This window comes from Chelon labrosus, assembly GCF_963514085.1.
Source record: "Chelon labrosus genome assembly, chromosome: 2".
In the NCBI taxonomy this organism is placed as follows: domain Eukaryota; kingdom Metazoa; phylum Chordata; class Actinopteri; order Mugiliformes; family Mugilidae; genus Chelon; species Chelon labrosus.
In genome coordinates, this window is record NC_140338.1 from 543452 (window position 1) to 567564 (window position 24113).

The 24113-nt window shown below is 47.4% G+C and overlaps 1 protein-coding gene across 2 annotated transcripts; it reads right to left on the minus strand.

Annotated features, from left to right (window-relative positions):
* Nucleotides 1-1721: 1721 nt before the first annotated feature.
* Nucleotides 1722-23723, minus strand: mark1 (MAP/microtubule affinity-regulating kinase 1). 2 transcript variants are annotated; one of them, XM_084560427.1, is made up of 18 exons: nucleotides 23332-23723; nucleotides 14966-15163; nucleotides 12769-12822; nucleotides 11852-11900; nucleotides 11216-11281; nucleotides 11040-11110; nucleotides 8518-8574; nucleotides 7589-7723; nucleotides 7315-7416; nucleotides 6284-6403; nucleotides 6041-6140; nucleotides 5203-5315; nucleotides 4977-5121; nucleotides 4596-4729; nucleotides 4079-4164; nucleotides 3857-4006; nucleotides 3520-3774; nucleotides 1722-3022 (listed from the first exon to the last, which is right to left on the minus strand). In XM_084560427.1, exons 1-18 carry the CDS (start codon nucleotides 23374-23376, stop codon nucleotides 2680-2682), a joined length of 2223 nt encoding a protein of 740 aa, XP_084416553.1. In that variant the 5' UTR covers nucleotides 23377-23723; the 3' UTR covers nucleotides 1722-2679. The 2 variants fall into 2 exon arrangements, with proteins under 2 accessions (XP_084416553.1, XP_084416554.1); XM_084560428.1 differs by lacking the exons at nucleotides 14966-15163; nucleotides 23332-23723 and having other exon boundaries at nucleotides 11852-11913.
* Between the last annotated feature and the right edge of the window lie 390 nt (nucleotides 23724-24113).

Consider the following 24113-nt stretch of genomic DNA (forward strand, 5'->3'; position numbering starts at 1 on the left):
CACATTCTGTTCTGTCAGCTGTACAGTTAGAGTTTAAACCAGCTGATCACTGGTCACCAGCAGCTGGGATTTTATTGCGATAGGATTCCTGTCAGCCAGCGGCAGGGTCAAAGGGCAGAGGTCACAGGCTCTGCATTTCCTCTGTGATTCAGCCATCAGTGTGAACTACCTCTGCTGCAGACTGTGCAACTCACAAAGCCAGAGAGTCAACAGGCCACTGAGGTGATATGATCCAGCGTCTAGTTCACAGTTACACCAACATGTTCATAGATGTAGAGTTAGTGGACAGAGATGTTAGGATGGTTTCAGATCACTAGACTTAAACTCATTCTCTGGTTCTTTCTGGTTTATGTTTTAGTCCCTCTTCTTTCTTTTTTGAATGTATCTTTACACCGATCAGCCACAACATTATGACCAGTGACAGGAGAAGTGAATAACATCGACCAACTTCTGGACCTGGCATTCACTGGTGTGGATGTTACTTAGACATGTAGCACCCACCTAGACCAGACCAGGCACCCCCACCCCATAGCAATGACACTCCTTGATGGCAGCAGCCAGTGTTGTGCCTGAACGCGTTCATTGAACGATAGTTCATGAACTCGTTCATATTTTGGGCGAACATGAACTGAACGTACTGTATTACTGCCTGATGAACGTTACTGTGAACTCGTTCATTCTGGTGTCTGTGAACGGCACGCTCTCTCAGTTATAGGGTGCCAGATTTCTATAGAGCCTTCCAGGCGAAACCCCGGCTAAAACACACCGTAAACAGGCCTTAATATATAGCGGAATAAACACCCAATCTGGCAACACCAGCCACCAGTGTCGTAGCCTAGCGCCGCATGCGTCATCAAAACAAAATGCAGCGTGGAAGCCACAGCAGCATGGAGGCGACAAAGTATGATCACTTAAGTCAGTTTTATGACAAGGTGGTCGGTTAGGATGATGGGAGCAATCTTACATTTATGTGCAAACTGTGCCCGCCGGCTTTCAGAAAGAAAATCCGCACGTCAGTAACATCCACTGCAAATCTAAAACGGCATATTGAACTAAAGCACACAGCTAGCCTCTCAAGGTATGTGCAAGCAACTAAAAAAACAGTCAGGACAAATCCTCATCCTCGACCCAAATTCCAGTAACAGCGTACAGTAGTGGGTCCATTGTCATCTCCCAGCCGCAGCTGGACAACCTGCCAGATTCCAGTATTCCTTTTTACTGTACTGAGTAAAGGATTCCAGTATTCCTTTTTACTGTAGGCTACTGAAATGGAATTTGAAATGGAAATTTATTAAAATAAAAAAAAAACATTTGTCTGTGGTTCTATATGGGCTATGGCAATAATTGAGCAATATATGGAAAAAAAGAACTGAACTAGTTCATTTTTTGGAACTGTGAACTTAGTTCAAAATTTTGAATTATGAACTATAAAATGAACTAGTTCATTTTAAAATTTGTGAACTGAGGTTTGAACTAGTTCACGTAGAAAGTGAACTTTCCCAACACTGGCAGCAGCCATCCCCAGCAGGATGCAGCCTGACACAGACACACACACAAAAACACTTTAGGAACAACTAAAAAAAAAACATGAAGAACAGCACAAGGTGTTGACCTGGCCTCCAGATTCACTAGATCCCAAACTGATCAAGTATCTGTGGGATGATCCACAGAGGCCCCTCCCCTCAAAGCCCCACCCCCCATTAACAACAGGACACCCTCAGAAGGTCCATGTACATTCTCTGATGAGTCACAACAAGGGAGACCTGCACAATATTAGGTCATAATGATGTGGCAGATTGATGTATATGTATATATTTGAGTCCATAACATGTTAGGGTGCAGGTTCTGTCAATCACAATCAGTCTAAACTCATCTTTAGTTAGCCAGCGTTAGCTACTGCAGCCACAGCGACCGGTGCATAAACTGATGGATATTATAAATAGTAAGAACTGCACACGCATCCACTTTATTGCAAATGCCAGAAAGTTGCAGAGGCAGAGCAGCAGTGATCTTTCAGTGACTGTTTACCTGCACTCTAGAAACCTGATGATGACTGTTTGCAGTCAGGTTAAGCCAAGAAATTGACATGCACTGAAATAAGAATCCAGATCACATGCAGTTTGGTCAGCTACGTTCCTGTCCAGGCTGTCTGACATGCAAAGCTCTAACAAACGTCTGGGCTCATCAGGTTCCTCCAACAGAAATCTGGCAGCAGCTGTAACACTCCTGATCTCCTCGGAGCAGCAGGTCTCCACCTACATGATGTTTCAGAGCTCAGTTTTTAAGGTTTTTAGACAAAGTAAAGATTTCTTAAGTGCATGTAAACAGTGATTGACCCACAGAAAGGCTTGCTCCTCTAGGTAGTTAACAGATTTCCATGCTTGCAGATGAACTGAGTTACAGCTCTTGGTTGTCATCTCATCAGTTTGCAGGAGTTGAAGCACTGAGGGATAAACCACAACCTCCTAAACATCTGTACCATCAGCTGTTTTAATATTTGGTTTGACTTGCATCAACATCTAGTGGCAACATTAAATAGTAAATGTGTTAGGTATAATAAGGTGTAGTATCTCTGAGTCATACAGCAGTTAGCCACGGATAGTGCTGTACACAAGATGGCCGCCATCACTTGGTGGGGGGGCATCCTGTAACGAGGATTTGATAAGAACTGGGGATCCTTCAGAGCCGCAGCTCGTTGGCCACTTTTGAGGCGATGTTTTTGAAGGCTATGGACGTTCCCGAGATCCTTTTAAAGCGTACGCCGTTGAGCGAGAGGCGGGGCAGTTTGCACACCTCCATCTCCCACTGGACCAGACTGTCGTGGCGGGCGTCGCCGTGGACGCAGAACAGCAAATAGCGCTCACGCTGCTCGTAGTCACAGTTGTTGGCGTCCAGAACCCTCCGGATCTCCTTCATCATGTCCCCCGGCTCCATGGAGGACGTGGTCTTCATGCTCCAGGTGAAGCGCAGGGAACGAGGCTTGGACTCCCGGCCCTCCTCTTTGGGCTCGCCGGACAAACTCCTGGAGGAGGAAAGAGCATGATGAGGTCATTAATGAGAACCCAGTAGAAAGTAATAAATCTCTATTGTTGACCTGAATCATCTGCTGAGAACAGACAGCTCATGTGCTACATACTGTGAGCTGCAGATATGTATAGCCTGTATAAAAACAGGCAGCACCTCAGCACCATCAGTAGCATTTAATAGTCCTCCACAGCGTGTTGTTAGATGGGATAGTGTAGCAGCTAAAGGTCTAATAACTTTATCAGATAGTTGATGTGCAGCCTCCTTCTCTCTGTTACCACAGGACGTTTGGTCAAGTTGTTAACTGACTGCTGTCCAGAGGATTTGGACCGTTCCTCTGCTAGCGTTAGCCTTAGCATGTCTTTTCAGATGAGTGTACATTCCAGTAGGACTTGATGGTTAAAGCATCAACTAGTCTGTTCAACCTCTAACATTCACCAGAGACACAGAGCTGCACTAAGTTTTGAGGCCACATGTTCCACAGCTGTTCCTGACCTGCGTACAAACTTGGAGGTGATCTTGCCGATGAGGGAGGTGGAGGTGCCGCGATGGGGCGTGGCCTGCGGCGTCAGGTTGGGCGAGGCTGGCGGGCCGTTGTAAGTGGCGGGACGTCGATCTCGAAGCTGAGGTCCGTGGAAGGTGGAGCGGCTGGAGGTTCCCCGGGGGAAGCGGGTCCGGTCTGGCGTGGCGGTGCTGCTGCTGCTGGTGACGCTGAAGGCTGAGGGTGACGACGGGGGCTGGTGGGGTGAGCTGAGAGTGGGGGGGGGGGGGGGGGGGGGGGTGAGCACAGTGACGTAAAACGGGACAGTTGAAATGACAGAAAAGTGTTCACCTTTGATACTCTGCGTTGTCATCGATGGGGGGCAGGCAGGACTTCATGGGATGTCCTGACGCGGACATGGACTTGACGTGACGGGGGCGTGTGGAGGAGACGGTCACCCCCAGCGATGGGGAGGGGGAGGCGGCAGGTACCTCAGGAAGACTGGAACACACACTCATCAGATATTGGTTTGGAGTGTTACAGCAAGACATCAACTCCCAGAATGCATCTCACCTGCAGTCCTTCCCATTTGGGACAGCAACCGAGTGGCGTTCAGTGCTGGTCCTCTCATAAACACACGTGTTCCTCCGAGTCATGCTCTGTAACACACGCACGCACGCACGCACGCACACGCACACACACACACACACAGGCACAATAAGAGGGAGTGGGGACACGTTGTCCATATTTATATACAGTCTATACATCCAACACACAGTATGATCCAAACAGAGAGACAGTATCATTTAAACCTTTTCTCTTCAGCGTGACAGTAAATCTGAGTAGTCCTACTCTTGAGTTGGTTCTGTTAACTTTAGCATAAAATTACAGTGTGATGATCCAGCGTCGATCTCCTCTGAGCAGAATTAAATCCACTGGAATCAGTTTTATGACGGCGTTACTGAAATATTTCAGCAGCAGGTGGCGACTCACCAGCTCACACACCTGGTGAACGATGCAGCTCCACCGTCTGTTGTGAAGCGTTGGGGTGACATGGAAGTATAGATTTGAAGATTTGAAACCAACTCACCCCTGAGGCGGTGGCTGACTTCCTGCGGTCTGGAGCTCCCATGGGTGACACCGGCTCCTCCTTCCTGCCGCTCTCTACGCTGTTGGCATGAGAGCGCTTGGTGTAGGAGACGGGTGGAGGGATAGAGGGCGCCACTGAGACACAAAACACAGATAACATAAAGACTAAAGACCTAAAGGTTCACGTTCAGTTCAGTTCAGTCTTATTTCTATAGCGCCTGGGCCTACAGCAGCAGAGGACAGGTGCTGAGCAGCCTGGGCCTGTAGCAGCTGAGCAGCCTGGGCCTGTAGCAGCATCACTTGTCTGAAGACACCAACAACCAGAGATAATCTAGATATTTGTCCCAGAGGGATTGAATAGAGCGGTCTTCAGTAAACTCACCGTGGTCGCTGAAGCGGCGCTGCTTCTGCGTGGCCGTCACGCTGCGTGAGTGGGCGGGGGACTGGCTGGAGCCGTTGAGGTCACTGATGGGTCGAGACCTGTGGACCAGGATCCCACTGGAGAACGACTCGGTGGAAGCGTCACACTGGGGGAGGATGTTTGGTAGAGAGTGTTTACAGACATGGTGGTCCAGGTTTCAGTAGTTCATGTAGAGGATGAAACTAACCTCAGCAGTTTTCCTCCCCAGCAGAAGATACGTCGCCGTCACCTCGTTGTATTTCTGACCGTCCAGCGCCTTCCTGACTTCATCCTGAGGGAAGCCCATCGTTCCCATCAGCTCTGATTGGTCGGAAAACACACAGGACACTCATCTTATAATCCTTAAAATAAGATAATCCTTAAATTTATCCCACATTTATATTTCCATCCTGTTCCTCCTCCTCTCCTCTAACCCGGCCGGCCTCAGACCCATATGATCTGGGTTCTCAAGGTTTCCTCTTGTTCAATGGGAGTTATTCTCACCACCATCACAACCTGAGCAGAGGGGGGTGGGGGGGTCAACCTATTTTATGTCAGGGGCCACATGCAGCCCCAGACTGATCTAATAATATAATAACCAATAAACAACAACAGCTCCAGATGTTTCCTTTTGTTTTAGAGCAATGAAGAACATTATGATTTGAGAACTTTAAATAAGTTCAGGTTCATTCATTGCTGCATCTGCTGTTTAGTTCTGGTCTCAGTGTCATGACTCTGACTAAAACAGAGCGACCCCTAGAGGACAGGTTGGGTATAGAAGCTAATTTCACTGACAAATTGCAGGTCTTCTAAGTAACTAACTAACTAACTAACTAACCAACCTGTGGGCCACAACCAGCGTGTGTTGGACCCCTCAGCCTTAGAGCTCTATCTGGTGGTCATTAGACATTCAGGCTAAACCAAGAATATCTGGAGCAGGAGACACTTTGCTGTTCAGATGAATCCAGCATGTAGCTCAGGTACAACATTAATTGATTATAAAGCCTTGACATTATCATTCCTTGATGAATTATGGGATGTCTTACCGATGCGTTTGAGATCATTGAGGTCTTGTTCTGGTTCAGGGAACGGTTTCAGCTCCTCTTCCTCGTAACCGATGTTCATCCACCGATCCTTCATGATTTGCTGAGGAACAACAGGAGCAGCTTCAACCAGTGAGAATATTATCAGCACAGACACTGATCTGGTGTCGTCTACATCTACAGCTTCAGGCAGAGTTTGTCACAGCTCGGGGTCAACGTTCAGCGGCTGCAGAGTTGTGCTTTTACCTGCAGGCTGCCTCGTTTCCCCGGGTTCAGGACCAGCAGCTTCTTCAGCAGGTTCTCACAGTCCGTTGACATGTAGAAGGGAATCCGATACTTTCCTCTGAGAACCCGCTCCCTCAGCTCCTGCACACAAACAAACGAACATGCTGTTGTGTAAAACAAGCCACTAAAGAGCTTCTCCTGGTTCTGGGACTGGAAAATAAAGTTGAATACTGTTGCATAGGTTCATCTTCTCAGTGCTTGAACCCTTGAAACCCTCTACAGTCAGCTGTTTGCTGTTGAGTTTTAATTTTCTATATTCTATATTTCTATGTTCAGTCTTATCTATGTAGCGTCAAGAACAGTTCAGACTGGTTTACAGATGCTTAACAGAACCCAGAGACTGAAACTCCTGGACCAAGAACTAACTCCTTTTAACAGGAAGAAACCAGAACCAGAACCAGTTCATCTGCTTGAGGCCGCAGCCTCCTGGCCAATGTATAATTTAGATCATATCACATACATTTATTTTATTACTATTTTAAAATTGTTTTTATTACCTATACTACCTCTGCAATAACATATAAATATATAATCCCTGTAGTTCCTGTTTACATTTGCTCTTTATTGACTTTTCTCTTCCAGTCATGTTCACATCCTCCATGGACAGTTTGTGATTTATAGATTATTTTTGCATATACTTTGTATTGTTCTATCTTTTGTTGTCTTGTTCTTACACGTCATGCTGTTCACTCTCCCCCAGGGATAAATAAAGTTTTCTGAATCTGAATCTGAATCTACCAGGCTGTCACATAGTTTATATGAAACTGAAATATTTAAAGTTGACCAACAACAAACCAAAGATAAATGACCGTAACATTTAATACAGTGGAATATTTCTGAGGAAACAAGCAGCTCGTGTACATTACCCAGGGGGTCAGGGTTAACCCTAACCCTAACCCTCATTTTAGTTTGTGATCTCCTACCAAGCTTAGGTTTTGTTTATCAGTGTTTATTTCTTGGTGTTTCTATCAGTTTATCTGCTCTGGTCCAACCTTGAGGTTCTGTCCATCGAAGGGCAGCGAACCGCTGACCAGCGTGTAGAGAATCACTCCCAGACTCCAGACGTCCACCTCTGGCCCATCGTACTTCTTCCCCTACAACGACACAGAACTACATCAACCTGCTGCTGCAGCTTCACTCTGGAAATAAAATCCTTCCTAAACACGTCTCTATATTATTTATGTTCGTCCCTTCTTTCCTAAAATACTGGACATGTTGCTGAGCGACAGGACCTGACCAGAGACATGTGGACATGTTTGTATTCACCTGGAAGAGTTCAGGAGCAGCGTAAGGAGGAGAACCACAGAACGTGTCCAGCTTACTGCCGACCGTGAACTCGTTACTGAAACCAAAGTCGGCTATTTTAATGTTCATGTCGGCGTCCAGCAGCAGGTTCTCTGCCTGAGACACAGAAAACATTCAATGACCCAGTGAATCATTAATTCATTAACTGTTAACTGCAACACACAGCTCAGTAATTTAGAGCATTTCTGATTAAAATGAAGGAAAAGAAGAAAAAAGGTCAAACAGTGTCTGTAACAAATGTCCTGAATAAAGACTGAGCTCAGCATTAACATGTAATATGAAATACTCCAGCATCTGCTTTACACTTTATACAGTGAGCTGTAAACTGAGCCATTTTTATTCTTTATTTTTAGCCAGTATCACTCTACATGTTGGAAAATGCACCAGATCATCTGCAGTCCAATCAGAGGACTCCGTGGTTCAGACACGACCTTCCCGCTCCATTAGTCTATTGTACATTAGATTTATAATTAGATGAGAAGATTTAAACGTCTGTATGTTTAAACAGGAAGGAGACGTCTGGCAAGTCAGGACTGGATAATGAATAACACCTGGTCTCTTAGAGGGAGATAATAATAATAATAATAATGTTGTTATTCAGCTCTAACATCCTCCATCAATACTCCACAACAACAACAGTTAATGCAATGACAGATGGCTAATCATGCTAATGCTACACAAATCTGCTGGATCAGAGACAGACAGAGACAGAGACAGAGAGAGACAGAGACAGAGACAGAGATAGAGACAGACAGAGACAGAGAGAGAGACAGAGAGAGACGGAGACAGAGACGGACAGAGTCAGAGACAGAGACAGAGACAGACAGAGACAGAGACAGACAGAGACAGAGAGATGATTAACTGAGATGCTGATGTTTCTTCTTCTCTACCTTCAGGTCTCGGTGAACGATCCTCTTCTGGTGACAGTACTCCACAGCTGACACTATCTGTCAGAGACACAGAGGAATATCATGTCTTTTAAAGTTGTCATACATATAATGCATGCTTAGAGACATTTAAAGTTTGTCCTCAGGGTGGCGCTATTCAGCACGAGAGACATCCGGCCTATGATCTGAACTCTGACGGGTCTCATGACTGAACTAGGAAGCTGATGTTTTTATTTTAAGGAGCAGGAGAAGATCTGACCTGGAGCCGTCATCATGTTCTACATGTCCATCATGTTCATCATGTTCATCATAGTCATCATGTTCATCATGTTCATCATGTTCATCATAGTCATAATAGTCATCATGTTCATCATGTTCATCATGTTCATCATAGTCATAATAGTCATCATAGTCATAATAGTCATCATGTTCATAATAGTCATCATGTTCATCATGTTCATCATGTTCATAATAGTCATCATGTTCATCATGTTCATCATAGTCATCATGTTCATCATGTTCATAATAGTCATCATGTTCATCATGTTCATCATGTTCATAATAGTCATCATGTTCATCATGTTCATCATAGTCATCATGTTCATCATAGTCATCATGTTCATAATAGTCATCATGTTCATCATTGTCATCATAGTCATAATAGTCCATCATGTTCATCATAGTCATAATAGTCATCATGTTCATCATAGTCATCATGTTCATCATAGTCATCATAGTCATCATGTTCATCATAGTCATCATGTTCATAATAGTCATCATGTTCATAATAGTCATCATGTTCATCACAGTCATCATAGTCGTCATAGCCATAATAGTCATAATAGTCATCATGTTCATAATAGTCATCATGTTCATCACAGTCATCATAGTCATCATGTTCATCATGTTCATCATAGTCATCATAGTCATCACGTTCATCACGTTCATCATAGTCATAATAGTCATCATGTTCATCATAGTCATCATGTTCATCATGTTCATCATAGTCATCATAGTCATCATGTTCATTATAGTCATCATAGTCATCATGTTCATCATAGTCATCATAGTCATCATGTTCATCATGATCATCATAGTCATCATAGTCATCACGTTCATCGCGTTCATCATAGTCATCATGTTCATCATAGTCATAATAGTCATCATGTTCATCATAGTCATCATGTTCATCATAGTCATCATAGTCATCATAGTCATAATAGTCATCATGTTCCTCATAGTCATCATAGTCATAATAGTCATAATAGTCATCATGTTCATCATAGTCATAATAGTCATCATGTTCATCATAGTCATCATGTTCATCATAGTCATCATGTTCATCATAGTCATAATAGTCATAATAGTCATCATGTTCATCATTGTCATCATGTTCATCATAGTCGTCATAGTCGTCATAGTCATCATGTTCATCATAGTCATAATAGTCATCATGTTCATCATAGTTATAATAGTCATCATGTTCATCATAGTCATCATGTTCATCATGTTCATCATAGTCATAATAGTCATCATGTTCATCATTGTCATCATGTTCATCATAGTCGTCATAGTCATCATGTTCATCATACAGAGTCTGGATGCTGCTGACACTACACCCTGTCACTGTTTCACCCTGTCACCGTGTCACTGTTTCACCCTGTCAACGTTTCACTGCGTCACTGTGACATCACCATAGAAACATGAAGCTCTGTATCTGAAGTATCAGACTGGTCCAGTTAGAGGTTTATGTTGAGACTCCTCAGAGATCTATGTTCACTATGTTCACTATGTTCAGAGAAGTTTAATGTGGAGCAGGTTCCACCATCACAGACATCAGACCTGGACCTGTCATTATTAACCAGTCATTTTAATAATTAGTAACGTTAACATGGTTAGCTGGGTGATGCTTAAGTCAAAGACGTGTTCAGTTTATTGGTGTAAATGTAGACGAGGGACGTTCATGATGAGGAAATGAATGAATGAATGAATGAATGAGAGAAGCCTGGAGAGTTTAGAAGATAACTCATCTATGAAAGGAGACTAGAGAACAGGATTATTTCCACCAGGATTCTTCTTCTTTTATTTAAATAAGTCATTAAGTATTGTTATTCTTCCCTTGTTCTCCTCCACACTGATTTTCTTTTTACCTTCATCATATTATGACGCCATGGTTAATGTTTATTTTCATCAAAACTTAACAGAAGAATAAATGCATTAAAAGTAAACTGATGAGTTAGCCTTGGCTGGAGCTAACTAAAAACTTCTGGTATTTTTTAAAATCTATTTTGACAGAGACACAGCGGCTGATTGTAACCCTGAGATAAAATAGTGGTGCTAAACGCTGGCAGCTAAATGCTAGCAGCTAAACGCTAGCAGCTAAACACTGGCAGCATTAACGGCCACCTCCAGCTCTGTGTGAGGTTATAAGATTTTATTCAAATAAAATGTTGTATGTAAATATATTTACATCATGAACACATGACTGATCACGTGATACTGATCAGACCTGATCCTGATCTCACCTGGCGGAACTTGGCCCGGGCCTCCTTCTCCTTCATCCGTCCATGAGCCACCAGGTAGTCAAAGACCTCACCTGAGACACAGACAGCCAGGTGAACACATGAACACATGAGACACAGACAGCCAGATGAACACATGAACAGACGAGCCACAGACAGTCAGGTGAACCCGGTCTCACCTCCACTGGCGTACTCCATCACCAGGTACAGAGTCTTCTCCGTCTGTATGACCTCGAACAGCTTCACTGGAACAAAACACAGCAGAGACATTAACATGCTGCCAAATACTGAGCCCTGCTGCTGCCATATACTGAGCAAACATGCTGCAGAATACTGAGCCCTGCTGCTGCCATATACTGAGCACACATGCTGCAGAATACTGAGCCCTGCTTCTGCCATATACTGAGCACATGCTGCAGAATACTGAGCTCTGCTGCTGCCACATACTGAGCACACATGCTGCAGAATACTGAGTACCACTGCTGTTAAATACTTAATGCTACTGCTCTAATACTTCATACTCTGGCCTCCAATTACTGAACTCTAGTCGATGCTGTAAAACTCTACTGCTGCTGCTAAAAGTGAAGTACCACTCCTGCCAAATACTGCACCGTGGCTCTACCGTTCTACGAAGCACTTTGGTAAAATGACGACTTTATTGACAGAAGACAAGAGAGAGCAGGAACAGTAAGATGCAACCTCGACTGGAGGGAGGAGGAGGAGGAGGAAGAGGAGGAGGAGGAGGAGGAAGAGGAAGAGGAGGGAGGAGGAAGAGGAAGAGGAGGGAGGAGGAGGAAGAGGAGGAGGAGGCTCACCGATGTTTGGATGGTTGAGGATCTTCATCACGCTAACTTCTCTGAAGAGCTGAGGAGACAATCTGAATCAGATCAGGAGAACATTTAACACAGTTCTCGTCTACTTCTATTCTCTGTGCTAAGCTAGACAAGACAACAAGCTAGGCTAAACACTGAGCTAGGCTAAACACTAGGCTAGGTTAAACACTAAGCTAGGCTAGACTAGACACTAAGCTAGGCTAGACACTAGGCTATACTAAACACTAGGCTAGGCTAGACACTAAGCTAGGTTAAACACTAGGCTAGGCTAGACACTACGCTAGGCTAAACATTAAGCTAGGCTAAACACTTAGCTAGTTTAAACACTAGGCTAGGCTAAACACTAAGCTAGGCTAGACACTAGGCTTGGCTAGACACTAAGCTAGGTTAAACACTAGGCTAGGCTAGACACTAAGCTAGGCTAAACACTAAGCTAGGCTAGACACTAGGCTTGGCTAGACACTAAGCTAGGTTAAACACTAGGCTAGGCTAGACACTAAGCTAGGCTAAACACTAAGCTAGGCTAGACACTAGGCTAGGCTAAACACTAAGGTAGGCTAGACACTAGGCTAGACTAAACACTAAGCTAGGTTAAACACTAGGCTAGGCTAGACACTAGGCTAGGCTAAACACTAAGCTAGGCTAAACACTAAGATAGGTTAGACACTAGGCTAGGCTAGACACTAAGCTAGGCTAAACACTTAGCTAGTTTAAACACTAGGCTAGGCTAGACACTAGGCTAAGCTAAACACTAAGCTAGGTTAAACACTAAGCTAGGCTAGACACTAAGCTAGGCTAAACACTAAGCTAGGCTAGACACTAAGCTAGGCTAGACACACTAGTAAACTAATTATTTGTCTAAAACATCGGATAGAGAAGTCAGAGGAGGGAGAACGTACCTTCTGCAGGCTGGTGGGATTCAGCTGAGTTTTGTCGATGATCTTGATGGCGACCTGCACAGAGGAGGAGGAGGAATCAGTCTGTAGCTCAACAACAACAACTGACAACAGTCATTGACTCCTTAGAAAACAAACTCCATCTCAATAATAACTGTCATCAATCTATGGAGAGACGGACTCACTGTGATAATCACATGTTTTATTACTATAACGTCTCTCTGTCCGTCTGTTGATTAGATTTATATTTAGTTTTAGGTTGCTATCTTTGCATTGCTGTTACTGTCGTCTCCAGTTATAATCTGTCTTTGACTGATTAGAGTAATAAAGGATTTTTGCTAAATGCAGAGAGGAGGACGTTACACTGATGATAACTGACTGTAGAGAGGTTTTACAGGAACATGGAGTCAGGAGGAGTCTGGAGGAGGAGGCGTCAGGAAGAGTCAGGAGGAGTCAGGAGGCGTCAGGACGAGGAGGCGTCAGGAGGAGGAGGAGTCAGGAGGCGTCAGGAGCTCAGAGCTGAATCCAAAAACCACTTTAAAGATGATCAATGAGAATCAAAGTGTCTGAGACTGAAGCAGAGGAAACCTCCTCAGGAGGACATTCTGTTATTTGTTCTCCTCCTCCTCCTCCTCCTCCTCTTCTCAGACCATCCATAGCCTGATGTCTCTAGAGAGATGGAGCATCTCATTGGACGCGTCTGACGTCTCATCTTAAAATAAAGCTCTCTCTCCGTTTGATCTCCAGAACCAATGGGCTCTGAGCTGCTGACGTCTGCAGCATCAATAATTCATCTCCAAACCGTCACCGCCGCCTACAGCTGATGGTGTCACAGTTTCAATGTTCAATCCTCTCTGTGAATCTGAGCGAGGACATGAAAGTCCAGTGAAGGGACGGTTACACTGCCTGGTCCCAAACAAAGGTCCCCCTCTAATATCTGGTTGGACCTCCTTTATCTCTGATTCCAGCTCATTCTCTGTATCATTGTTTCTATAATCTTCTCCAATGTCTCCAGATTTATTTCCATCCAGTGTTGCATTCATTTTTCACCAAGATCTTGTATTGATGATGGAGAGTCTGACCACTGCACAAAGCCTTCTCCAGCACATCCCAAAGATTCTCAATGGGGTTCAGGTCTGGACTCTGTGGTGGCCAATCCATGTGTGAACATGATGTCTCATGCTCCCTGAACCACTCTTTCACAATCTGAGCCCCGTGAATCCTGGCATTGTCATCTTGGAATATGATCCATTGATGGAATAACCTGGTCATTCAGTATATTCAGGTAGTCAGCTGACCTCATAATGTTGCTGAACCTAGACCTGAGCAACTGCAGCAACCCCAGATCATAGCACTGCCCCCACAGGCTTGTACAGTAGACACTAGGCATGATGGGTGCATCACTTCATCTGCCTCTCTTCTTACCCTGATGCTTCTCCACTATCCTTCCAGTTTTTAATAATGCCTTGGACAGTTCTTAACCCAGTTTTAGTAGTTTCTACAATCTCCTTAGATGTTTTCTCTGCTTGATGCATGCCAATGATTTGACCCTTCTCAAACAGACGACCACAGGATGTGTCTTTAGACATGGTTGTTGAAGAAATGAGAAGCTACTCATTGCATCAGTTGGGCTTAAATAACTTGTTGTCAGCTGAAAGATAATCACCCATGCAGTAATTATCCAATAGGAGGCTCCTACCTGTTTGATTAGTTAGATCCAGGTGGAGACTTTTATTTTGGTCAGGCTGTGTATAAGAACCTCTCGATGAGGAAGAGTTTATTCTGGATTATATTCACTTATATTATTTAGTAGTTTACAGTCAGAAGGAGAACGGACACAGCTGTTCTCAGCGTAAACACTAGCTCCTCTGAAGGTACGTGGAATCAGCTGCTACTGTCGACAGCAGTGAAGATAATCATGGGAGGACTTGGAGGAAGGAAACTTTAAAATCTGATCCTTCTGAGCTTCTGCAGGATCAGACTTCCCAGTTCTGTAGAAATCCTTGATTAATCATAAGTCAGTACAAAAACTTTTAATTAAGGAACCAGATCATTTTAAATGTGACGTTGGAGACGTCCTCCAGAGTTGGTGAACCACTGAACCCTCAGACATCTTTACAATAAGCAGATCTTCTCAGTGGTCTCAGGGGGTCTGTCCCATGTGGAGGAGGACCAGCTGAGCCCCGTGTCGTGTTCTCACCTCTCGTCCCGTCAGCGTGTGTCGGGCCAGTTTGACTTTGGCGAAGTTTCCCTTTCCGATGGTCTTGAGCAGCCGGTAGTGGCCGACGTGCGGCTGATCGTCTGCGGCGGCCGAGCTGCGACATGGAGGCAGACTGTGGTGGCCGGACGGTTTGGGGGGCGGGGCCGGGGGCTCGGGGAGGCCGTCTGAAGACTTTACCTGAAGGAGGCAGAGACGTAAGAAGATCATTTATTATTATATGAGAACGAGTCAAAGCAGCAGCATCTGATTATCCTGAAACCAGATCTGAACCATCTCCACACAGAGGAGGAGGAAACCTCTCAACCACAGACCCAGAAAAACCTCTGCAGCCCCAATCAAGACCAGACCAGAGCTGAAAGCATCAGTTCATCAACATACACCGATCAGCCACAACATTATGACCACTGACAGGAGAAGTGAATAACACTGACCATCTTCTGGGTGTGGATGTTACTTAGACATGTAGCACCCACCTAGACCAGACCAGGCACCCCCACCCCATAGCAATGACACTCCTTGATGGCAGCAGCCATCCCCAGCAGGATGCAGCCTGACACAGACACACACACTATCACAGCGTGGTACACCAGCTCACACAGAACCACAGGTAATCATCAGGAGAACACAGAGGAACACTGACCGCCCTCCACCTTCACCCCACCACATCAGAGACAACCGCTTCCTCTCAGAGAACAAAGACCATCATGAAGGACTCCTCTCACCCCGCCTGCCTCCACCCTGTCTGACCCCCCCAGCCTCCACCCTGTCTGACCCCCCTGTCCTCTGGGAGATGATACTGGTCCATAGAAACTCACACCACCTCACTAGAGGACAGTCTCTTCCCCAGAGACGTCCAGTCCCTCAGTAAACAGTAAAACCTTCTTGAGAACATATTTCATATTTATGCTGGTCTGACTCTGTAGATGGTGTGAGACTGAATGTAGAGTGTTTGTTTTAAATCCGTCTGTATTTGATTGTCTCTGTCGTTCTGACATTAGTGGTGAAAGGATCATGAATGAATCATGACCCAGCAACAACATGTTTGTGTCTATGAGGGACAGAAATACTCACATATATTGTGTTTCTAAATGAGATGTCTGGGAGACAACCCCCCCCCCCCCCCCCTCCTCCTCCCCCAGGCAGAGAAAGTCCCTCCATAAACTTGAGCTAGACTCAGTCCAGGACAACAATCCAGTGTTATGTGCTGCTGTCAGAGGAACTGGAGCTGATAGAAACCAGTCTGACAACATGTGAACACGCTGGAGGAGACAAACACTGGAGGACTGAAGGACTGGAGGACTGGAGGACAGAAAGACTGAGGACTGGAGGACTGGAGGACAGAAAGACTGAGGACTGGAGGACTGGAGGACTGGAGGACAGAAAGACTGAGGACTGAAAGACGGAGGACTGGAGGACTGGAGGACTGAAAGACGGAGGACTGGAGGACTGAGGACTGGAGGACTGGAGGACAGTCAGTCAGAGACAAACAGCTGAGACTGAACAGATTCAGATGGAAACAGATGGATCAGGTGTTAGAGGTCCTGGTGACTTTAGCTACTGAACTGAAAGGAGAAGAAGAAGAAGAAAAAAAAGAAGAAGAAGAAGAAGAAGACATCTGTCTGTTATTGCTGTGACAGTGCCTCCTAGTAGCCATGGTAACTGAGACAGAAACAGAGTTCTTCAGGTACGTGTTGAGGTGAGTGTGGTTCTATAATGATCCACCTTACATACATTAAATACATTAAATACTCTCACTACACATCCAGAGGTTGTTTGTGTCTAAATGTGACGACTTCCTCCAGGAGAAGAAGAAGAAGAAGGAGAAGAAGAAGAAGAAGAGGAACCTGATTTATTTATGGCTGTTTACAGATCACAGGTCTGGAGAGTCTGCCTCTGGTTTACTGGAGAGAGGAAGCAGAGATAAAAACATGAGGAACACCAGACAGACTGAAATAAAACAACAACGTGTTCCTGAACTGAACCAGAACAAACTGGTTCTGCAGCAGATGTTCCATCATCTAGAAGAACCTGCAAGAATGTTACACAACAGACCCTGAGACATTCACAGAGTCAGGTATCAGACAGGGGAGTGTGGGGGGGGGGGGCTTAGATTTCACCTTTCACATAAGAAAAGATGAAATAAGATCATCCTGTACAGTAGACAGTTTAAAGACACACACTCAGCCACAACATTATGACCACTGACATCGACCATCTTGTGACAGTTCAATGTTCTGCTGGGAAACTTCTGGACCTGGCATTCATTGGTGTGGATGTTCCTTAGACATGTAGCACCCACCTAGACCAGACCAGGCCCCCCCACCTAGACCAGACCAGGCACCCCCACCTAGACAAGACCACTGCTAGTTTTATGCAACATGGCTGAATATTTGTCCGATTCTGAGGTTGTGGATGAACCATAGCAGCAGTGAATAACAGGTAAACAAGCACTCAGAGATGACATCATCCAGGTCAGAGGACATCATCCAGGGTCTGTAGGTCAATCTACAGACCCTGGATGATGATAACAGGCAACTCTGGACTCAACAGCGAGCAGCACCAGAGCATCATAACTAAATATCGGTGAAATGAAAGAGTTTCACGGCAGATAATGTTATTTAGAGGCTGAGTCTCTGTGCCCCGTCACTCCCACTACATGGATATACGCTGATGTAATTATCTCCTGAACAAGTGCAAATGACACCAAAGTTATATGGGTGAGTAAACAGCCATATTTTATGCCAATAAGGTCCAGGTTGTAAAAAACAGTAGTTCCCCTTTAAGTGACGCTCTCATCTGATCCCAACACTTGTCTTTGTGTCCTGTCTCCTCTGTGTCAAAGGTCAACAGACTGAGGTCAGTCTGAGGTCAGGGTCTGGACAAAGAGGACGGCCAAGAATAAAACTCCTCTGTTAGTGCACTAATGTAATCTAAACTTTCAGTGGCAAATAGATTTAAAGTGTTATTGCTCTCGGCTGTAGAGGCACGCTTATCAGTAGGGACGTCCTGATTTAGTAGTTATTTATTGTAGGTCTGACATAAACCACAACCATGTCCCTGTAGAGTCAGAACTACTTCTGTTTAAATGGTGGTTGGTTAGTGGCAAAGCTGCCAAAAATCAGAGAAGAAGAAGAACCAGAACCCAGGTTCTACCATGAAGGTCGTCCTCTGTTAGTCAGTAACTAGTGTACTGTGGATGTGTGGTGAGGTGGTAGTAGTTGATCATCTAAACAGAATCCATGGAGTCCACTCAGTCAAAGGCTGCACCCAAACAACAACAACAAACACTGAACGTTTAAAAGAAGAGAAAAGTTTCCTGGAGACAGCGTCAAGGAGAAACATCTTCCAGAGAGGGTTAGGGAGTTTATGGCAGCGTTGGATGACCAGAACATTTCTGGAGTAGAGAACACAAGGTACCAGCTACCCTCTCCACACTACATTAACTTTGACTGAAAGATTTATTGGACTGAATCCAGTCCACTCTAGGAGAAGACAAGGAAGACAAGGACAGACTTTAGGACGCTACAGGAGACCAACTCTAGGAGAAGACAAGGAGGACAAGGACAGACTTTAGGAAGCTACAGGAGACCAACTCTAGGAGAAGACAAGGAAGACAAGGACAGACTTTAGGAAGCTACAGGAGACCAACTCTAGGAGAAGACAAGGAAGACAAGGACAGACTTTAGGAAGACACAGGAGACCAACTCTAGGAGAAGACAAGGAAGACAAGGACAGACTTTAGGAAGCTACAGGAGACCAACTCTAGGAGAAGACAAGGAAGACAAGGACAGACTTCAGGAAGCTACAGGAGACCAACTCTAGGAGAAGACAAGGAAGACAAGGACAGACTTTAGGAAGCTACAGGAGACCAACTCTAGGAGAAGACAAGGACAGACTTTAGGAAGCTACAGGAGACCAACTCTAGGAGAAGACAAGGAAGACAAGGACAGACTTTAGGAAGACACAGGAGACCAACTCTAGGAGAAGACAAGGAAGACAAGGACAGACTTTAGGAAGACACAGGAGACCAACTCTAGGAGAAGACAAGGAAGACAAGGACAGACTTTAGGAAGCTACAGGAGACCAACTCTAGGAGAAGACAAGGAAGACAAGGACAGACTTTAGGAAGACACAGGAGACCAACTCTAGGAGAAGACAAGGAAGACAAGGACAGACTTTAGGAAGCTACAGGAGACCAACTCTAGGACATTTAGGACCAGATCAACTGAATCCACTCTCTGTATGATTCATAGACTGATAACCAGGTGGACTGTTACCCCCACCCCCAACCATAGGGAGGTCAGAGGTCAGGGTTCAGGGTCCTGCTTCAGTTCCTACTGGAGTGGGTGGAGGAGCTGGATGGACCCACTCCCACTGGGTGAATCCCATAGTAGACCTATATGTTGCCATGGTGACAGAGAAAGCCTCCAGCTGCTGATTTCACAGTTCAACAAAAAAAAAAAAACTTCAAGTGATTCATCACTGAGGAGAAAGAGTGTCTGCTTTACAGGGGGCGGAGCTTCATCCTCTGAGACGCACATGGGACAGAGATGGGGGACAGAGATGGGGGACAGTGAGAGACAACAGACCTCTGGGACCAGGAGACATAAAACAGGCACAGAGGTTAGATCTTTAGTGTCTCGTCTGTGTTCAGACCAACCAGGAGAATGAAGCCTGACAGAAGAGTTCTACACCGCTGCAGCAGAAAGAGACAAGACGACCTGATTACAATGTCTTTGGTCAAACGTCCCCTTAGCTCTGATGGTCTCACTCATGGAGGGAAGGTTCTAGTTCAGCTCATCATTCATCCTTTCATTGGTTTATCAGCTCGTCCACGTCCACTGAGCTTAAAGCCTTTCACCAGCTGCTGGTGTCCTTCAGCGTCCTGCAGACGTCTTGAGGTCATCCAGTCGTCGTCCTGCAGACGTCTTGAGGACATCCAGTCGTCGTCCTGCAGACGTCTTGAGGTCATCCAGTCGTCGTCCTGCAGCGTCTGCTCAGCATCTCTGGTGAGTCTCTGCAGCGCTTCAGGGTTCCTTCTCTTTGGACATGTTTGATCAAGTATCACAGTCCAGTCTGTGGTCGTCTTCACTAATCCATCTGGTCCCTCAACAGACTGGTTCAACATATTTAATATTTATTATTAATTATGTTCTGACTCTGTGAGTTTTATTCTTCTTGAAGCAGCTGTGATGAGAACCTTATCATGGCTGCTCCATGTCAACACTGATCCATCCTGCAGAGTGTTTCTGGAGGAATCAATAGTAAAGAGGCTGTAGGAGCCGGAGGACGCTGCTGTAGGAGCCAGAGGATGCCGCTGTAGGACGCTGCTGTAGGACGCTGCTGTAGGAGCCAGAGGATGCCGCTGTAGGACGCTGCTGTAGGACGCTGCTGTAGGAGCCAGAGGATGCCGCTGTAGGACGCTGCTGTAGGACGCTGCTGTAGGAGCCAGAGGACGCTGCTGTAGGAGCCAGAGGACGCCACTGTAGGAGCCGGAGGACGCTGCTGTAGGACGCTGCTGTAGGAGTCAGAGGACGCTGCTGTAGGACGCTGCTGTAGGAGCCAGAGGACGCTGCTGTAGGAGCCAGAGGACGCTGCTGTAGGACGCTGCTGTAGGAGCCAGAGGACGCTGCTGTAGGAGCCGGAGGACGCCGCTGTAGGAGCCGGAGGACGCCGCTGTAGGAGCCAGAGGACGCTGCTGTAGGACGCTGCTGTAGGACGCTGCTGTAGGAGCCAGAGGACGCCGCTGTAGGAGCCAGAGGACGCCGCTGTAGGACGCTGCTGTAGGAGCCAGAGGACGCCGCTGTAGGAGCCAGAGGACGCCGCTGTAGGACGCTGCTGTAGGAGCCAGAGGACGCCGCTGTAGGAGCCAGAGGACGCCGCTGTAGGACGCCGCTGTAGGAGCCGGAGGACGCCGCTGTAGGAGCCAGAGGACGCTGCTGTGTCTCTGAGGTTATCAAACGTCTCAGAGACAGGGACACGACCCAGCGCCTGGACTCATCAATCAGCTGCAGCTCTGCCTCAGAGCGCTGACGTCTCCTGGAGGCTGAGCTGAGAGCAGAGCCTGAGAACAGCCAGCGTGCTGCTAGCATTCCTGCATTAGCATTCCTGCATTAGCATTCCTGCATTAGCATTCCTGCATTAGCATTCCTGCATTAGCATGACAACAGAGAGGCTGCCTATTACCCAGCATTCCTCTGAAAGCTCCAGCAGCCTTCATCATCTTCATCTTCATCACGTCTAAAGACCCAGAGACAGAGACAGAGACAGAGACAGACCCTCCAGTCCACAGGAGCTTTCCTGGGTTTGAATTAAACTTCTTCTTCTTCTAACTCTGAGCTTTGGTCTGATGGATCCACAGCAGCAGATGTTACGACACTGAGCCTCACCCATCCTCACCCAGCCTCACCCATCCTCACCCAGCCTCACCCAGCCTCACCTCACCCAGCCTCACCCATCCTCACCCAGCCTCACCCCAGCCTCACCCCATCCTCACCCAGCCTCACCCAGCCTCACCCAGTCTCACCCAGCCTCACCTCACCCATCCTCACCCAGCCTCACCCAGTCTCACCCAGCCTCACCTCACCCATCCTCACCCAGCCTCACCCAGCCTCACCTCACCCATCCTCACCCATCCTCACCCAGCCTCACCCCAGCCTCACCTCACCCAGCCTCACCCCAGCCTCACCCATCCTCACCCAGCCTCACCTCACCCAGCCTCACCTCACCCAGCCTCACCCAGCCTCACCCAGCCTCACCTCACCCATCCTCACCCAGCCTCACCTCACCCAGCCTCACCCAGCCTCACCCCATCCTCACCCAGCCTCACCCAGCCTCACCTCACCCAGCCTCACCTCACCCAGCCTCACCCATCCTCACCTCACCCATCCTCACCCATCCTCACCCAGCCTCACCCATCCTCACCTCACCCATCCTCACCTCACCCATCCTCACCTCACCCAGCCCCATCCTCACCCAGCCTCACCCAGCCCCAGCCTCACCCATCCTCACCCATCCTCACCCAGCCTCACCTCACCCATCCTCACCCAGCCTCACCTCACCCATCCTCACCCATCCTCACCCATCCTCACCCAGCCTCACCTCACCCATCCTCACCCAGCCTCACCTCACCCATCCTCACCCATCCTCACCTCATCCTCACCCAGCCTCACCCAGCCTCACCCAGCCTCACCCATCCTCACCCAGCCTCACCTCACCCATCCTCACCCAGCCTCACCTCACCCATCCTCACCCATCCTCACCCCATCCTCACCCAGCCTCACCCCACCCAGCCCCAGCCTCACCTCACCCAGCCTCACCCATCCTCACCCATCCTCACCCAGCCTCACCCAGCCTCACCCATCCTCACCCATCCTCACCCAGCCTCACCCAGCCTCACCCATCCTCACCCAGCCTCACCTCACCCATCCTCACCCAGCCTCACCTCACCCATCCTCACCCATCCTCACCCCATCCTCACCCAGCCTCACCCCACCCAGCCCCAGCCTCACCTCACCCAGCCTCACCCATCCTCACCCATCCTCACCCAGCCTCACCTCACCCATCCTCACCCAGCCTCACCCATCCTCACCTCACCCATCCTCACCCAGCCTCACCCAGCCCCAGCCTCACCCAGCCTCACCCAGCCTCACCCAGCCCCAGCCTCACCCATCCTCACCCAGCCTCACCTCACCCAGCCTCACCTCACCCATCCTCACCCAGCCTCACCCATCCTCACCCATCCTCACCTCACCCATCCTCACCCAGCCTCACCTCACCCATCCTCACCTCACCCATCCTCACCCAGCCTCACCCAGCCCCAGCCTCACCCAGCCTCACCCATCCTCACCCATCCTCACCATCTACCATCAGAGCAGCTGTTAACTCTGGTGAGGAGGTTATGTCCAGCGTCCGTGTCCATCTCCTCCGTCCTCATGTCTCAGGTCAGACTCAGGTAACCCTAACAACCTTTAGCCCGTGTGTAGTTCAGGGGCCCTGGGAGATCACAGGACTCCAGTCAGAAGTGCACCGTCACCAGGTTAAATCATGTGTAGAGGCCTCTGGTTCCTCACATCCACCTTTACATCTGGTTCCTCCACGTGAACCTTCATCAGATTATAATCTGGAATAGAATCTACCCTCCAGAATAAAAGGACCCTAACGACCCTCAACAACAAGACTAAATAAATAACAAGTAAAGAAGGTTGAAACTACGAGGACAGTGAAGTGAACAGTGAAGGTTCAGCCTGTTTAAAGTAAATTAAACCAATAAAAGTGAACTAACAGTAAAACAAACCCATAAACAGAAGGAACCGGAACCGGAGGACGGACCGGGGCGGACTCACCTGCTCGGACTCGCTGACCGGGGTCAGGGGCTTGGTCCCGGACATGTTCCTGCGGCTCTCCGCTCTCCTCACACCGCAAGCATCCTCTCACCGGCGGCGGCGGCGGCGGCTCTACAGCATCTCTCCCCGGGAAGCAGGCACCTCACCGCGGCCGGGCGCAGCTGGGACGGCCCGCCGGCTGGAGGGAGAGGGAGGCCGGGGCGGCGGCTACGGAGAGGCCCGGGGTTTGTGTCGGTGCGGGAGGGAGGGAGAGAAAGAGAGGGAGAGGAGGAGGAGGAGGAGGAAGAGCGAGAAGAGGAAGAAGAGAGGAGAAGTATTTAAGTTTAAATCCTCGCTGCAGCTGCAGGGTTCCTGGTTCCCTGGTTCTCCGGTTCTCTGGTTCTCAAACAGCACTACTGCGGAGCTCGGCCATGACGTCAGAGCTCCTCCTCCTCGTCATCCTCATCTTCATCTTCATCGTCACCGTCATCCTAAAAATATCCCAGCATCCTCAGCTCACTCCCACGAAACCGGTCTGCACACACGGAAGGCTTTTATTTTGAAAGGTCTTTAATGTTTCCGGGTGTTCGTGGCGTCTCTGAACCAGACTCTGGTCTCTACTGGTCCTGGTCTGACAGTAAAGACAATAGAGTAGATCAAATAGAAAACAGTGATGAACAGATACACTGATGACGTCATCAATAAATAAACGTCATCATTTATTTGGTTTGTCCACGTCACAGGTTCTGATGACAGTCAGCGTGAGGTTTTAATATTATTTCACATTATTTTAATAAGTTGAG

Excerpts from the sequence above, each read along its gene's own strand:
- mark1 (XM_084560427.1), bottom strand. The coding sequence starts at position 23,376 with ATGTCCGGGACCAAGCCCCTGACCCCGGTCAGCGAGTCCGAGCAG. Across the intron at positions 5,122-5,202 it reads TGGGGAGGAAAACTGCTGAG|TGTGACGCTTCCACCGAGTC; the intron begins GTTAGTTTCATC and ends ATCCTCCCCCAG. Across the intron at positions 3,023-3,519 it reads ACCTCCAAGTTTGTACGCAG|GAGTTTGTCCGGCGAGCCCA; the intron begins GTCAGGAACAGC and ends TTCCTCCTCCAG.